Below are 18,573 nucleotides of genomic sequence, written 5' to 3' on the forward strand. Positions count from 1 at the left end.
AAAACAGAAACACACTGGCTAAAAAACCCTGTACACAAGGGAATTCTGCCAGCCACCTCTTTTTAAACTGTGCTGCATAAGAGAACCAGGACAGGCCTCAAGAGGCAAAATCAGATATAAATCTCACAAAGAGCTTCTTGGGAGGCACTGAGATCAGAGAATCACAGGGTTTGAAGAAAGCAGAAAGAACTACTCCTACAGCTTCCTCATCCAGTGGTTATCCAAGCTGTATAAAGATAATTAGCATTAACTGTGTGATTATTATGTACCAGCAATTTAACATTTCATTATCTTTTTAATCCTGCTAATCCCATTCCCTGTTTCTTCAAGTGAGGAAATCAAGGCCCAGGTGATTTGCTCAGGAATTGCCTGAGGTCAAAGAGCTATAAAATAGTGGAGATTGGGACACTGCCAGTCAGTCTAAACCTAAAGCTCTGGCTCTTTCTCCCACCACGCGACTGGGAAATCATCCTGCCTTAACAGGTTTCCGTCCTTACTGAAGTCTGCTACCTAAAGCTACTTAAACTTAAGAAACCTTTTAGCAGCTCTATTAATGTCCCTGTTAGAAACTCAAAGACAAGACGTAAGAAAGTGACGCTAAGCCCGTCCCACAAACTGGGGCGCGTGGTCCAGTGAGAAGAAAACGGACTTTTGTAGTGGGACACCTAAGTCTGTTACCACTACAGTGTGTGACCCGAACAAGTCACCGCTATCTCATCCTTGGGAAAAGCCAGTGCCTAACCCAGAAAAAGTACTTAATAAAATGTTAAATAACAAAAAAATACATATCAAACAGAAATGGCTATGCCAAATACAACCAACATAAAATAAAAACTAATCTTGTTGTTTATATTAACTCTTATTTATTGCCCATAAGGCTGGGTAAAGAGAAAACAGCAATTATGGCCCACAGTAGACTTGCAGTAAATCTTTGGCAAATAAATGGATCAATCAATCTCTCGCTTTGGAGCTGGAGACAACTCAGTCTTTAAAAAAAAAAGAAAGAAAGAAAAAAGAAAGCCAGTCACCTCTCAGATTACTACAGTATGGGAACTGAGCTTTTATGAAGATCATCTTCTGTTACATAAGGCAAGTGTCACCCAACCCAGTGTTTCCACTGGGCCACCATCATCCACAGACACAGCTTCATCTACTCCCCATCAATGAAGAACAGGTAAGGAAGAGAAGGCAACTGCAGAAGTGCTGGGTCTCAACATAATAAGATGCCTAGAACAGACCTAAATTCAGCACCTGATCAGTGATTCACTGCTTCATTCATTCACTCCCTCATTCTTTCCTTTCTTCAGTCAAGAGACACTCGCTGAGCATTTACTATACAGCAGGCACTGATCTAGGCATTGCCCATGAGGAATGCAAAGTCTGCTGGGAAGAAAGATATTTAATCAAGTAGTCCCAATAAAGAATTGTTGGGAAAGGCGGTCTCATGCAGGCAGTATTTCAAAACTCCACTCAGCTACACAAGAATGGGCCGTGGGCCTGAAATACTTCCTTACCAAGACATAAGGAGTTCTTACAGGCTGGCCAGGCTTCCCACCTTGCTTGGGAGTATCTTTCCCTGTTTCAGGCTCAAGGAGTGTTCCTGTTCCTTTGTTCTGCTTTTCATGTACATCAGTGGCCTTCAGGCACACCACTCCCTTTCAGGTCAGGGTCCTTCTGCTGCAGGGGAGGTAGGGCGATTTAGCCACATGGGACCACTGCACACCACTGAGGATGGTTTTGCTTTATCTCTTCTCTTTGTGAATAAAGCATTATTCCATCCAGTGCTTGACCAAGCTGTGTTTTCCCTGGCAACTCCAACACCAACATGCAATGGGCAGAAGTGTTTGGAGTCCTCCCCTGGTGTTGATAACTAATGCGCAGTGTTCTGCTCCCCTGGGTTTGGGTGTGATAAGCAGTGCACAGTGTTCTGCTGGACAAGAATGTTGTGTGTGGTAGACTGAGGCAAGTACATAGTAGGGTCATGGTAGCATTCTGCTACATTCTACTCTCTAGGTTATTTCTTTTCTTAAACTGCCTCCATCCCCTGGAGCCCTCTAGTAGGACAAAGATTCCACCATCTACATCCTGGTATCCTTGGGCAAGTTACTAAACCTCTGTGAACTTCCTTTCCTCGTCCATAAAATAAGAATAAGAACACTGACATCCCAGGGTTGCCTTTAGGATGAGATGGAATAACATGTACAAATCACATAGCGCAATACCTGGCTTTCCGTGGGCTTTAATCCCTGGTCATTGCCAGCCCTTTGTTTTGTCCTTTGGGCTGGGTGATGTAGGGAGGAGAAAACATGTATTGTTTCATTTTTAAAAATGACGATTTCTATAAGTTCCTCTGTAAGCTGCTTTTCATTCATTTCAAATCAGGAATATACCATCCCGTAAGTAACCCCCTTCTCTCACAAAGACAATCTGTCAGCTAAAGGCAAACCTGCCGTTAACGCACAGGCAGTATTTCATGCCCAGCTGCATACTTACCTCCCCATATTATCCTGTTAGGCTCAGTGTCATGGTCCTGAAAAAAAGAGCTACATTTACTGCACTCAGCAATTGAAAGTTCACGTGGTCAGAAGTGTCTCTGCTTCACACAATGTGAACTGTGGCTAAAAATTGCTTTTTTAATTAAAACGAGACTTCACCTCTTACTGAAATTCAGAACTAGAACGTGAAGCCAAATATCAGACCAGTTAACCAGACTCCATCTTTCTCTAGCAGTGGTTTGAAGCGCTCAGAGAGGGTGGGGAGAAATTATTAATTTAAACAAAATGTTTAATCTGCTAATTATAGGACAGGATCCAAGAGGATGGAAAGTGATTTGCAGTCTTCATTATGGAATCCCCATGTGATCGCTAGCACAAGTCACATCAGCCAGAAGGCAGACATCATCTTTTTTATTCTTCCCACTCAGCCTTCTGTGCCCTTATAAGTTCTGTGGGGGTGAAAAAAGAAATCTTTGGGGGGGGAAGCAAAAGAATCAGAATTTCTGTCTCCCCAAGTTCATTATGCTGCGTGAGGTGTAAGGATCCCTAGTGAGAAGCCAGAGAGACAATATTCAATGACTTCACACTGGCAGGCTGAGCAGCCTGAGGGCCTTTGAAACTCCAGAGTTTGGTAAAACCTACCCAGCTCAGGTGGTTCTTAGACAATTCTTTTCATTTGCTGAGAAGTCCCGTCATGGGTGATCAGAGATGCATCGAGAATCAGGGTGGTGCCCACCCATGGCACCTCTGTCAGAAAGAAAGCTGCTCCTCTGCAGATAGGCTTGTACCGTCGCTACTTTGTGTTATCTCTGCCCATTCAGATCTCCGTGCGCTAACTCGGGAGAGAAAGTCCCTGGCAACCAACTCTGACGAGTCCGGTGGCAGAATTCCCACTGGAGAATCAGCAGAAACAGCAGAGGCAGGCAGGTAATTATGCCCTTTCATTAGGGAAAGTTCTTTTTAAAAAGTTTGTGTTGTTTTTTTTTTTTTAATTTGAAAACAAAAAGCAGCCATTCACAGCCACTGCTTGCTGCAGTCACTTCTACGACTGGCAGAAATTGAAATTACTCCCTCAGCCAACTGAAAAAGATATCCTGGAAGTAACCAGAAATGGCTGTGCCCCTTTAATTACTCAGTGTAATGCAAAACCAGACACTGAGAGACAGCCACAGCAGATCTGGACAAAACAGCAGTGATATTTAATCATCAGTCCAGACCATCTGCAACTGTTTTGCAGAAGCACATAAAGTTTATGGATTCCAACAACAAATCACCAGGTGCGGAGGGTCAGCTGCACTGTCCTCGGGTCCACCAAGGGCTGCTCTCTTCCTTCCCCCCAGGCCAGGGTGCTCGACAAAAGGCACTGTGCCCACATTTCCTGTGCCAAGCCTGGCACTCAGTGTTGCTCCTTGATTAAGCCAGAGCACAGATTAAATGTTTAGAACTAGGAGATTCTGCAAACAACCTAGGCAGGAAAGCAATTATCGCAGGGAGAGCATGAGCGTCAGCTGCAGCCCTCGGCAGCACAAAGGTGAATTCCACCCTGCTTTGAACAGCTAAGCTGGCCAGGGTGTGCCCCTGCAATCTCTTCTCCATTCCAGAGATGCAGTGATCTCTTAAGACAGAAACCAGATTGTGTCGCGCTCCACAGCCTAAAACCCCTCACGGCTCCCTATTGTACTGACAATAAAATCCAAAAATTGTAGGGTTTCCCCTCCTCCCCACAGCTGACCTTCTGTCCTTATCTCAACTGCCCCCTCCTCACTCACCACGCTCCGGTCACACTGACTCAAATGTGACAAGCTTATCCCCACCCTAGGGCTTTCATGTCAGTTTTGCCCTTGGTCTACATCTCTGCATCGCTATTCCCACAACACTTCATGTGGCTGGATCTTTCTCATTCAGTCCTCAGCTCAGATGTGATCTCCTCAGAGAGGCCTTCTAGAACATTCTGATGTTCCCCTAAACCTCTACTACGTCAGCCCTTTGTCCCCCTTTCATATCCCTATTTGAATTACCTTGTTTTTGTTTACCTACTATTTGTCTGCTTGTACTTGTACTTGTTTTCCTTGTTTATTGTCTGTCTTGCCTCCCTAGATATCCGAGCCATAAACACAAGGAACTGTGACTGTCCAGTGTCGACCTATCAGCTCCACTGTGGGTTGATAAACAGAAACTAGATTATCTTCATCCTGAGTTCAGCGAAAAACCTAGTGAGACTGCTGCAGTACATTTTCATCTGGTAACTCCTTTCAGAACCTCAGTTGCCTATAAGCAGATTATCTGCTTTGGCTCTTTAGACTTCCCTTCAACCACCCGGGAATGCCCAAAGTCAGTGACTGAACCTAGACAGATTTGCAACCAAGCACAGAGTATCAGATGCTTCTCTGCATGGGGTTGACCCTATTCCAATGGTGGGTATGGATGATTCTTGAACAGTTTGTTTGGCATTATTCATGTGCTCATTCTGTTAACACATAAAATTGAGGATTAACTGCATTTTTTACTTGACTCCCCCCCACTCTAGTTAAGAGCAACTGAGTTCAACAGACTTAAACATTAACAGTGCATCTGTTCTCTGTTGGTGTATCATGTTGGAATGCTATTTTCTTTGCAGTTTTAGAGGAAAAAAAAAGAATTGTAGTTACAGTTCATCATGTTATCTTTTGCCTCTTCGAACATTAATGCTTCTACGGGACTAGCTAACAGCTTCTCATACTAATGATAAGAGAAACTTGAGTGTGTTCAGGTTACATAATTATTGACACTTTCAGATCAGTCACTCCTGGAATCCCCTGGAAAAGAAAACGGGTTTGACCTGTTCAGCTGAAGCACTAGAATCAAATGGCTGGCCCTGAACGAGGTAAGAGAATTCCTGCTATACTTTCTCCGAAATCCTTTCTCTACAGCTATTCAAGGCTCAGACCAAAACCAACCACTTCCTTCAAGAACCTCAGTGGGTAAAGAAAAAGAAAGAGTCATTGGTAAATGAGATTCCTGGCACCAGAAACGAGAAAAACTGAGATATCTAAGTGATATTAAAGAGACCTGGAGAAAAGAATTACTGTGTTGATGACATAAATCTTGATATCACTGACTGCTAACTGTGGTGGAATAGAGTGTGTTTTAATCTATTGTGAACAGTTCTATACTGTGGCACGTGCGGGTGACAAACGGTTCTCATTTCCTTTTATAGCATTCCAAACCTTAATCTTCAAGGGACCAATGACCTTGGGAATACTAAGGCAGCTTTGTAGAATTCAAGGAAAACATTTTTTTTGTTATAGCATATGCATGTAATAACAAAGCATATGCGTGTTTGTAATTATATCAATAATAAAAATCAACAGCTAACATTTGCTGGGCACTTACTGTGTGTCAGGCACTATATTACTGAGCACTACCCACACTGGCTCATTTAATTCTATATCTTAAAAAGATGACGAGGCGAGATAAACACTACTATATAATCTCCATTTTAAAGAGGAAGACCTGCGGCTTAAAGGGGCTAATTAACTGAACCAAGGCAGCCAACAGAGGGGGGATTCAAGAACGTGGGCACACTCAGAACGCCGTGTGCTTTGAATTATTTTCTGCAACAACACTGGAGAAATTATTTTCACCATCCACATTCTCCAGTGTAGTCATTTTTTACATATGAAAAGTTCTTTGGTGGGACAAGCCTTCTAAATTCAACCCCCCCAATTTAAACAATGACCACCTAGTGAGAGAATGCAGGAAGGTAAGGCTGTCTGCCTCAAGCTCACTTCCAAAAGTCGGCATTCGATAAGACCTATCTCCAAGAAAGCTGAAACAGATAGGACTGAGGTCTATGATCAGAGAAGAGTGTTCTGTTGGCCTATGGAGAAGACAAAAACACATCCACTATGCCAATATAATAAGAAAAGTAAAAAGAACGACTAGAAAGCTACTTATTTGACCAAGTCCCATGAGTCTAAAGGAAGATGATGGTGCTTGAAACAGAAAGGAAGGAACAGACAGATGATTCCTGATGAAGAAAACCTTTTCTGCAAAGCCTTCCCAACTTCCCGATGGCAGAACTGCTCCTGCCTCTGTGTCACCGCATCCTGTTCAGGCCTCTGTACACGGCATCGGCACTGTGCACTGAGTTAATGTTTTCAAATCTGTGGGATGCCCCCACTTGTCTGTAAGTTCCATGAGAGCAAGAAGTGTGACCTAGCCCTGGCTGGTGCAGCTCAGTTGGTTGAGTGCCAGCCTGCAAACTGAAAGGTCACCGGTTTGATTCCCAGTCAGGGAACGTGCCTGGGTGGGTTACTGGCCAGGTCCCCAGTTGGGGGGCAACCAATGTGAGAGGCAACCAATGTGAGAGGCAACCAATGAATATTTCTCCCCCTCTTCCTCTCTCCCTTCCCCTCTCTCTAAAAATAAATAAATAAAATCTTTTTTTTTAAAAAGAGGTGCAACTTAATCACTTTCAGCTCTTAATACCTTGATTCCTGAGAAAAGAACTACTCCTCTGCTTATGAGCTTGTATGGCCACAGAAAAGAACCTTGCCTTTCAGTCTTTGAGCCACTTCATCTGAGAGAGAGCTCCAAGCCTTCTTTCAAGTCTTACTGAACAGTGGCACCACTGACTAAAATGCAAAATCAGGGTGAGGTGGCAGGACAGGCGGAGAAATGCAGGGAATTACGTGATATCGGAACATCCGGCCAGAACGATCAGTAGACACATGAAAGCCCAGTCAGGGCGAGTGAACTAAGAGTTGTCCACGTAAAGGTGCAGAAGGACAGAAGACAGAAGGATGGATGAGTCAAGAAAACCCTTGACCTTACAGAGGGCATTGACAACCTTCAAGAATGTAGGTCTTAGAGTTAGACATTCCACAAAATAACTGACCACTCAAAAAAAAAAGGTCAAGTTCATAAAAGACAAAAGAAAATGACAATTAAATACAATATCCTGGTAAGATCCTGAAACAGAAAAAGGACATTAGTGGAAAAACTGGTGATATCTGAAGTAAATCTGTGGTTTAGTTATTAGTATATAAATGTTAACTTCCTGATCGTTGTACTCTGGTTATAAAATATATTAAGTTAGAGGATGCTGAGTGAGGAGTATATTAAAACTCTTAACTATTTTTGCAAATTATCTATAAGTTTAAAATTAGTTCAAAATAAAAAAAATTTTTAAATGTAGGTTTTATAGCAAAAGTGATAAGACATAATAAGGAAGAGGAGGACAATTCAGAAACTGAAGTAAAAGATTTGAATCCAACGTTTTTGATCCCTAACACAAAAGCAGAGATACAAGTCAGCAGGCACATAAGATATCAGAACAAAAGCTTTCCAAAAGGGGGAAATAACCAGAGGGCATTTGAAGGCATGCAGTGGTTCATTCACTCAATCATTAAACATCTGTCACACATCAATTATGGGGAAGACACTGCTGGGTGCTGGTCCCTGCCTCTAAGTTCACTGTCTAGTGGGCAAGGAGACTGAACATATGTGTTTCATGAGTTTGAAAAGAATGCACTAAGGGAAGGAGAGAGGATGAGAATGTTGCAAAGGGAGGAAATGAACTTAAGAAAAAAAAATCACTTAGGAGATCAAACAGAAAACACCCTGAAATGGGAATAGCACATGCGGATAGCTTTTTATCTGTTACAGATAGTCTTACTGCTAACAAAAAATAACTTCAAAAAAGCACTAGTCCGAACTGTCGTGCAAAAAGAGCCTACTTCATGATGCCACAAAATGACCTCATGATTAAGACAATACCCGCAGAGCTGTGAGTCAGATAGAGCCATCGAAGAAGGAAAAATACCTCCGGGCACAAAGTGTTCCGAACTCCAATGTTTCTCCTGTGCACACCACCAACAAAAGCACAACAGGAGAGCCCAATTACAGACCACATTACTTTAAGAGAAAGAGGCAGATAATAAGAAATACAAATGATGAACACAAGAAAAAATGTTCATTAAAGCAAACTTGAATGAGATTAATGGGGAAATTAAGTTATGACAACCCATGGTATCAAGGTTGCAGCAAAACCAGCACACATACCGCTCTCAGCACTGTACACTGATAGAAGATCAATTCCACACAAGCGTTTTGTGTTACTTAACGTAACTCCAGCCAGGGTGACTCCAGCGTCTCCCGCCAGTCCCCCCATTTATTCAGTGCTCTGAACATTTCACTCCCCGGCTTTTGCTTTCACTCATCCAAGTCCAGAATGATTCTCCTCGGCCTCCTTCACTGTCCACAGAATTCCTATTCATTCAAGACTGAGATGCCAATATCATCTCCCTTTTCTTCAATGACCACACCAAACCAAATCCATCCCCCTCTATACACCTCCTCTCCAGGCACATCCAATCATTCCCTCCATTGTGCTTTATTCATAGCTAGTTGTTAAATTGTCTGTCTTGCTCCTTAAATTGTGAATACTTTAAGGTCCAGATAATGTCTTCACAATTTAAGTACATGCAATACTTAGCACAGGATATGACACGTGGTAATTACTAAGGGCAGATGGGAGGGAAAACGCCACATGAATACAGAAATGCACTGCAATATTATCTCCAAGAACAAAAACCTGAAAAGAATCTAAATAATTATAAAGAAACAACTTAGGGGAAAATGGTCAGCCTATCACTTGACCAAAAATATACAAACATTAATAGTAACATAAAGACTATGTAGAAACACGGGAAGCATTTCTGATGATGTTAAATTGAAAACATAGAACACAAAACAGTGTATACACAATACCTATAGCCATGCAAGACACCCGAGGATTGTGGGAATATAAAAATATTTGATTAGTAGTTTTCCTTTTCTCAATACTTTAATCCTGGTCCTATCAGCTTATTGTCGTTACAAAAAAAGGACAAATAATAAGGGGAGAGGAGCATGATTATAGATTCCTAAGCACTTGCGATCCAAGGAAATGCTGTGACATCACTTCACAGAGGACGAGATGAGCGGGTGTCTGCAATATTGCCAAAACCAAGGGTCTCTGACCCCATCTGCCTCAAACAGAACATTTCTCATGTCACAAAGCAAGTCATTCCCACTCAGCCAAGCTGCACTAAACATGAATTCCTTATTGCAAAACTTCGGATGCAAGAACTTTTTCCAGACATCTGTGGAATTAGTTTTAACGAGAACGTCCTGGAGTTCATGTACGCGCCTGTGCAGTAAAAATTTCTCAGCCAGGGAATGGCTGGGCACACTTCATGATGAGATGTCTAGGCCTGAAGGCATCAGAAAAGTACATTTCCATATTGGGAACGTAACTGGTTTCCTCTTTAAGACCTTTTCCGACGCCTCCTGTCCACACTGTAATTCTCCTCTCTCCTCAAATGAAGAGGTAACGTATGTCAAGGATGTAAGGCACATAGAAACAGGCCCTCGCAGCCTGACTCTATTACTAGAAGAACCAATCTCAGCAGAAAATTGCAATCTTCCCTCCAAGTTGTCTCAAAAATGAAGTTTAGTGAGTGCACGAAGAATGTTAAATACTTTTACTAAACATTTCTTGAATTACATCCTTTCTTTGCTTACCTCGGCCTCTGAATTTCAGGGAAGAAATTTAAGTTGTATGCCCCAATCCCCTCATTTTATAGGTGGTTTGCTAAGTGGTTTTAAAAAATGACGTTCAGAGAAGGGAAGTGACTTTTGTCCTGAATCACTCAGATAAGCAATGACAAAGGAAGGATTAAAACTCAAATCTTCCAGATTTTCGGCCCTGGTTCATTCTACTACATCAGGCTTTTTTATCCCTTGAAGTCTCTGGAGCTCTTGGACTAAATTAATATCACAGAATTTTAAAGCTAGAAGGGACCTCAGAGAGACTTACTTGATCCCTTCATTAGGCATATGAGGAAACTGAGGCCCAGAAAGATTAAGTGATTTGTTCACAATATCTGGGATGGCAGGGGAAAAATATAACTTAAGCTAAAAAAAACTGCAAACTAATGGCCATGAGAAGGGAGAATGTCTCAAATGAAGAAAATTTTTAAAGAAATGTAGATCATTCTAAACCAAGGAATCTCAAAACACGGTCCCTAGACCAATGGCTTCACATTACCTGAGATCTTGTTAGAAATGCAAACTCTACAGTCCCACGGGACTTACTGAATCAAACTCTGGGGGTGGGGATGTTCAAATCAGACAACTCTGTTCCTGCACGTCCCTGAGAAATGAACTGTAGTAGTAACACTGAGACCTGCAGTCAATGGCACTTAAAATTTATGCATTCTTCTATATGTGTAACATACTTCAGTTCTGAAAGTTTTTAAAAATCTGAGAACAAAATGGAAAACTAGATTTGGGTACTCAGTAGGTTCCAGTTCCACCTCTGCTCCTTAACTGGCTCTTTGACCTTGGTTAGGTAACTTGACCTCTCGAACTTAGAGTTTCCTTTTCTATAAGGAAAGGCAGGCAAAGGGGCATGTTGTTGAGAATTAAACAGAAGAACTTATCTGAAGGCACTTTAGCTCAGCATCTGGCAAAGTAGACGGACAGTACAGTACAGTGGTTAGGAGCTCCAGCAATGAAGTAGGTCTTTTTTTTTTTTGTACCTCATCTATGCAACAGGGATGAAAAACATGCCTTCCACCCTGGCTGGTGTGGCTCAGTGGACTGAGTGCCAGCCTTCGAACGAAAAGGTCACAGGTTTGATTCCCAGTCAGGGCACAGCCTTGGTTGGGAGCCAGGTCCCCAGTTGGGGGGCATGCGAGAGGCAACTGATTGATGTTTCTCTCCCTCTGTCCCTCCATTCCCCTCTCTCTAAAATAAATAAATGAATAAAATCTTTTAAAAAATAGCACCTCTCTTATAGGATTATTATAAGAATTTAGACTCATGATATAGGTATGTATGCATCCTTCATATCTATAAAACACTACTGTTTTCAATGAGCTTTTGTATCCATTAACTCTTAGAAGTCCCTCATGACCTCCACAAAAGGATGTGTGCATCTGAATGACTACGGACTAGATTCCAGGTTGTACTATCTTTTAGGAACAGGAAGTATGGACATTAATCTTTCAGAAAGAAAAATGCATGAATAGTGCATGTGGAGAATGAACAGGGCTGGAAACGTGGAGGTCAGGATTCTGCTTCCAACTCTGATACTGTCTGGGTCCATAACCTCAGGGCAGTCCCTTCAGTGAACTCCCAAAATGGGGTTCACTATCTGCAAACAGGTACGTGAAATGAGGCTGTCTATAACACCTCTCAAAATAAAACCCAAACTCCTTGTCCTGGCCCACAGCAAGGCCTACACTGTCTGTCATCGGCCTACATCTCCAACTTCACCACCCGCCACGCTCCTGCTCACTCACCACGTTCCACCGAAACTCTCTCTGGTCCTCTCACAGGCTGCACCAGCTTCCTACTTCACGGCCTACACACTTGCTCTTCCCTCTGCCACGATCATTCTGCCCTTTCCACTTAATCAGCTTCTTCTCAGCCTTTGGCCCTTTAATGCCTATTCCTCAGAGAGTCCTTCCCAGCCCATGTTATCTAAAGTAATAGGTCCTGTCTCCCACTCCCAGGGGTCATTTTCTTCAGCAGCACTGTCCAATAAAAATCTTTTGAAAGCCACACACAAGCAAAATATATAACTTTAAATTTTCTAATAGTGACATTAAAAGTTTACAAGGTGATTTTTATGATTTTTTAAATGGTGAAACTGATATTTTTTAAAGGTTTTATTTACTTATTTTTAGAGAGGGAAGGGAGGGAGATAGAGAGAGAGAGAGAGAAACATCAATGTGTGGTTGCTGGGGGCCATGGCCTGCAACCCAGGCATGTGCCCTGAGTAGGAATCGAACCTGCAATGCTTTGGTTCGCAGCCCGCACTCACTGAGCTATGCCAGTCAGGGCTGATTTTTATAATTTTAATAACATATTTTTAAGCCAACATATGGTATTATCATTTCAACATGTAACCAATACAAAAATTAGTAACATATTTTACATTCATTTTTTTCACACTAAATCTTGGAAATCCAGTGTGTATCATACACATATAGTAGATCCCAATTAGAACTAGCCACATTTCCATATTCCAAGTATGGGTAGTCACACGTGCCCAGTGGCTATCACACTAAACAGTGCAGTCTATAGTATTACCTGCATACTCTTCAAAGCACTTAGCACAATTTGAATTCTCGTGTACTCACTTATTCTCTCGTTTCTTCCCCACCAAACTACAAGCTCCACAAAAGCAAGAACCTTGTCTGTTTCGTTCAGTGCTGTATACTGAGTGGATATAGTGCCTTGGATATAAGAGTTCAATAAATATTTCTTGAGCAAATGAATGACTCTCCTCTAGCATGAATCGATAGCTAGCCAGTCTACAACCCAAACATATGTACAATCACTCATTCAACAACTCTTTTATTTCCTTTCTCCATGTTCAATTACTGTCTTAAAAGGAGAAATCTCTTGGCTATATCCCTCCCCATTGCCTACAAGTCCTGTCTCCAAGGTCAGTTCTGTGCATAGTAGCTGAAGCAGTGGCACAAACATAATTGCTCACATTTATTGAATGCTCACTATTTAACAAGCATTGGTCTAAGCTTCACAAGAGACCTGTGTGGTAGGTACCAACATTGCCCCCTTTTACAGATGAGGAAACTAAGGCACAGACAGGTTAAGTACTTTGTTCAAGGTTCAAAACAGAGATCCCAAGCAACATGGGGCGCCAGGCTCATGACTCTTAATTACCTGTCCTCTATACTGCAGAGCTGGTCCAATACAAATATGAGGCCAGCTATATCTGTAAGTTTAGTAGCCAAATTAAAAGGCGAGTAGCTACATTAAAAAGTAAACACAAAGAGGTAAAATTTAAGTTATTTTATTTCACCCATTCTCCATAATGATCATTTAACCAAAATGATCAATGTTATTGATATGGTTAATATGATTGTGTAGTCGACATACAAATTTTACTTCTTTCATACTGAGTCTTCAAAATCCAGTGATTTTACACTTACAGTGCTTCTCAATTCAGACTAGTCCCATTTCAAGTGTTCAATAGCCACCTGTGGCTAGTGGTTACAATATTGAACAGAACAGTTCCCCTGCCTCTGACAAGGAGCTTCTTCAGGGAGTCAAAAGAGGGAGGACATTTTTGAGCTAGGAGCCAGGAGACCTCAGCTCTAATGTAGCTCTTACTTGTTGAGTGACTTTGGAGAAGTCCTTTCTGCCCTCTGGGCCACCGTTCCCCCTCAAGTACTCTGAGCAAGGAAAACGGAAGATTCCTAGGGGTCCAGCCCGCGCTAGAATTCCAAACATTTCCCGATATCCGCAGTTAATACGGGTACAGCCTTCTACACTTTAAAATATGCTTTCACTTCCATTAGTTGATAGAGTCTTCAAACAACCCTACTAGAGAACTATTACTGTCTCCGATTTAAACATATAAAACCTGAGGCTCAAAGAGGCAAAACAACTTGTCAAAAAACCACGTAGGTAGTCAATGGAGAAGCCGGGGCTCAGATGCAAGGAAGACCGGAGCTCTCCCACCATCACCACAAACTCAGTGGGTGGGGCAGGAGAAAGCTGGAGCGCGGCGGCTGTGAAGATGGCCTGGGGCCTTCAGAAGAGTTGAAAGGAACCAGGCCCAAGGGTAGGGTGAGAAGTCGTCCAGGCTGGAGTTGAGAAGGAGCTCGAGCCTTGAGAAGGAATAAACTGAAAGAGCCCAGGAGGTTCTCGAGAGGCAAAGAAGTGAAACGAGAGGCTCGGACTTAGGTGGCACGAGAAGTGTGGGGACCTGGGCCTGCGACTGAGATGACAGGAGGTAAGACAAGGGACCCTGATCCTGAGGCCCGCGACCCCTGCCTGGGAGAGGGTACGGTGCCCCAGCTCTCTCCTCCCTCCTACCTGGTAGCTCAGAAGTTCGCCCACATCCATGGTTCCAGAAGCTGCCAATACCGCTAACTCTGGTTCCTTCCCTCCACTCAAACCCAAACCTCGGCCGCCTGGACAGCGATTCCAGCCACACTGCCGAAAAGCACCGTGAGCGGGGACGCAGAGCCAATGAGATAAAAGTGTGCGCGACGCACGAGCCAGCCACACTGCGGTAAAAGGCAGCGCTGCCGTAAAGCGCGCTGCATTTGTGACAGCTCTGTTTCCGCCCGGAGCTTGAAGGGGGCGGAGAAGGGGGCGGGGACTTGTAGGGGGGCGGTCCTCTGAGTGAAAAGACCTAGGATCCGAGATTGTATTGCGAGCTTCCTAAATGCAGGGTGAGATGCTAGGTGTTTCACAACATCTCTCGCGTTCCTCCCGGTGACCTATGCAATTTTATCCTAATTTTTACAATTAAGGAAACTAAGGCATACAACCACACTGCCCAGTACTATACCTATCAACCACATGTGGCTAACTAGAACTTGAAATATGGCTAGTATGAATTGAAATGTGTCATAAGTGTAAATAAAGTATTGGGTTGGCCAAAAAATGCCATATGTTTTTTTCACAAAATAAAAAATACGGTTTTCATTTTCTCCAATACCTTTATTAATTTGGATATTTTGAGTATGTCAGCTATCCCCCACTATTGGCTTCTAGTGGGTAGAGGCCAGGGTGCTGCTAAACATCTTCCAATGCCTAAGCTCCACAGCAAATAATTATGTGGCCAGAATGTCAATAGTACCAAGAAACTTTGCAAACCAGTTTCATTCGAGCAGTCACGGGACCTTCTCCATACACTGCACAAATCATATTTTTTTTGCATTTCAATTGTGTTTTTACCTTTCTTGAAGGGTCATGGTAAGAAGACTAGATTATATGCTAAGAATATTGGTTCAATATTAGAAGGTTTTAAGCAGCAGAGTTTTGTGATTGGGTTTATGTTTTTGTTTTTGTTCTTTTTAAGAATCACCTTTGCAATCTTCTTTCAACTGGGTTCTTTCAGTGCCTTTTCCCCTCCTACTTAGCTCTAATCATGGACTTTGCCTTGTTCAGGGCAGCAGGATAGAGAAATGGTGGGAGTGTCCCCTTCAGAATTGTGTGTCCTTTAGAATTATGTCCTAGTTCTTGATGTGCTGGAGCCAGCTTGTATAGATGGGCTTGCACGAGCCTATGGTTAGATTTTCAAGAAATTTGCAAGCAGATTGACATCAGCTTGGCTGCTTGAAATTAGCCATAGTGGGAGTACTTACATCATGGAAATTAACAAATGCTACAAATCAGGGTTGTTGGTTTTTCAGTGATTCTACTCAAAGTTCCAACACATCTATCTTCCTGTGCACCCTTGGGTAAGTTCCTTTCTCTAAATTGTAGTCTGTTCATCTGTAAGGTATTCCACAAGTATTTACTGAGTGCCTACTCAATGCCAGACACAATTCTGGTTTCTGAGCATATAGAAGTTCATAAGAAAAAAAGTTCCTGCCCTCTTGCAACCTACAGTCTACTTGGGGAGAAATGCTAAGGAGACAAATACCGTCATGAGACTCGTTTTACAGATCTGGAAACAGAGACAAGTGACTCTGCCTCTATGTACCTGATCACCTCACCTGCAAAGTGGACACTGGCTGAATTTGCCTCATAAGATTACTGGGTATTTACAGGAGCTGCTGTGTGCAAAGCACTTAGCACAAGTCTAGAGAAAAGAGCACTCACTAATTGTTTGATGTTAACATTATGAGGAGTGGAGTGGGAATTGGTGGGGATAGGGAGGTGAGAAAATGAGATTCTTCCTTATACCATTTCTTTTGCAGGCATTTTATCTTGTCCGTGTATTTTTAGAGACCAGGCCTTAAAAGAATCATAAGGCAAAACCCTTTGAGAACCGTGGTTGGTGAGCACCGTGGAATGGGGATAGCATGGTCTGGCAAAAAGGTACCATTTGGACTGGATTTCAAGGATGAGACATGTTTGCCACGGGAACATGGTGGGAGACGGGCAACACAGGCAGAGGAAACGGCTTGAGCAAAGACATGGAAGTTGGACCATCTCTTGTAGACCAGTCACAGGGAGAGATGGAATGGTGGGAAGTTAGCAGGAAAGGGTAGCCGGGGAAGATTATGGATAGGGTTGCTAGATTTAGTGCATAAAAATATAGGACATCCGGTTAAGTCTAAATTTCCATTAAACAACAAAATTTGGTATAAATATGTTCCATATAATATTTAATAACATACTAAAAACTTTTTGTTGCTTATCTGAAGTTAATATTTAACTTGGCATCCTCCATTTTATCTGGCAATTCTAATCATAAAGGATCTTGAATACCATATTAAGATATCCCAATTTTATCTTGATGAGAAGGTCCATTAAAAATTCCCTGGGGCCCTTTCATGCGCTCTCTACGGAGGCAGAGGCAACGTGGAGGAGACAAGGGTGTTACAGAATGTAGCTGCTGCCACCATGAGCCTCCTCAACAAGCCCAAGAGTGAGATGACCCCAGAGGAGCTGCAGAAGCGGGAGGAGGAGGAGTTTAACTCAGGCCCACTGTCCGTGCTCACACAGTCGGTCATGAACAACACCCAGTTGCTCATCAGCTGTCGCAACAACAAGAAGCTGCTGGGCTGGGTGAAGGCTTTTGATAGGCACTGCAACATGGTGCTAGAGAATGTGGAGAGATGTGGACCGAGGTCCCCAAGAGTGGCAAGGGCAAGAAGAAGTCCAAGCCTGTCAACAAGGACTGCTACATCTCCAAGATGTTCCTGCTCAGGGACTCCGTCATCCTGGTCCTGCAGAACCCGCTCATTGCCGGCAAGTAAGGCTTCATCCCTGCCTGCAGGACTCACCGCCCCACAGCCTGCAAAGACTTGACCCTTGATGTGAAAACAATAAATTCCTGTGTTTAAAAGAAAAAATTCCTTGGGGCCCTGGCTGGTGTGGCTCAGTGGATTGAGTGCTGGCCCGCGAGCGAACCAAAGGGTCAGTGGTTCAGTGCCCAGTCAGGGCACATGCCTGGGTTGCAGGCCAGGTCTCCAGTACCGGGTGCATGAGAGGCAACCACACATTGATGTTTCTCTCGCTCTCTTAGAAAAAAAGAAAAATGAATTCCTTGGGAACGCCCCCAGAGATGAGGCTTGGGGCACTCATTCTTCAGGTCTCAGCTTAACGTCACCAGCTCAGAGGCGTCTGCCCTTAAGATTCTCTATTAGCATTCCTGACCATTCTCCTCAGAACACTTGTGATTTGTGTGTCAATGTCTATTTGCTTTTTACTCATTTGACGTCTATTTTTCCTTCCATATTCTAAGCCCCAGAATGCCAGAGATTGCTGTGTTGTTCACCACAATAGCCTCAGCACCTAACACAACACCTACCACTTAACTGGCACTCACTAATAGTTGTTAACAAGTGATCCAATCGATCCACTGATTGATTCATTCGTTCCTGGCCATATGCTATCAAACCCCTACCCTAAATCCTGACAAAGTGCTTTTCTAACTTTAAAGATAAGGAAGTGGAAGTTTGGAAGAGCTCTGTATATGCTAAGTAAAATAAGTCAGACAGAAAAAGACAAATGCTAGATGATCTCACTTATGTGTAGAATCTAAAAAAGAAAAACAACAAAGAAGGTTCATGGGTGTAGAGAACAGACTAGGTTCATGGATGTAGAGAACTGAAACAGGAGTGGGAGGTATGCGAAATGGGTCAAAAAGGTACAAACAAATCGTGGGGATAGAATATACAACACAGTGGCTATAGTTAATAACATCGTATTTAATATTTGAGAGTAGCTAAGAGAGTGCATCTCGAAAGTTCTCATCACAAGACAAAATATTTTTTAACTATGTGTGGCGATGGATGTTAACTTACTGTGGTGATCATTTTGCACTATATACAAATATAAAAGTATTATATTGCATACCCTAAACTAATATAGTGTTGCATCAATTATACCTCAAAAAAAAAAAAAAAACACCTAACAAGGGAAAAAGAAGAAGAGCTGCATGCTATACACCAAGCAGTCCAGAAACACGTGACAATGATGCTAATTTCAGAGTGGCAGCTAGAAGAGAGGTGGGAGGAGGACACCACCCGAGAGGCTGTATGCAACCTTTTTAAAAAATGTAATGGTGAAGAATTATCCCTTTCAGAATGCTTTAAAATAGCTGTGGCTG

At 42.7% G+C, this 18,573-nt stretch overlaps 1 protein-coding gene and 1 pseudogene across 1 annotated transcript in view; one reads left to right on the forward strand and one right to left on the reverse strand.

Moving 5' to 3' along the window:
* Positions 1-14,501, reverse strand: part of CTNNBL1 (catenin beta like 1) — a 153,013-nt gene extending 138,512 nt beyond the window's left edge. The window contains exon 1 of the mRNA XM_045833652.1: positions 14,376-14,501. Coding sequence (XP_045689608.1) covers positions 14,376-14,405 — 30 coding nt within the window. The 5' untranslated portion in view covers positions 14,406-14,501. The remainder of the gene's footprint in view (positions 1-14,375) is intronic.
* A 2,352-nt stretch (positions 14,502-16,853) lies between these two features.
* Positions 16,854-17,218, forward strand: LOC123815237 (annotated as a pseudogene).
* The last annotated feature ends 1,355 nt before the right edge of the window (positions 17,219-18,573 follow it).

Source organism: Phyllostomus hastatus, unplaced genomic scaffold, assembly GCF_019186645.2.
Source record: "Phyllostomus hastatus isolate PE091 unplaced genomic scaffold, TTU_PhHast_1.1 phas_contig_17, whole genome shotgun sequence".
NCBI lineage: Eukaryota > Metazoa > Chordata > Mammalia > Chiroptera > Phyllostomidae > Phyllostomus > Phyllostomus hastatus.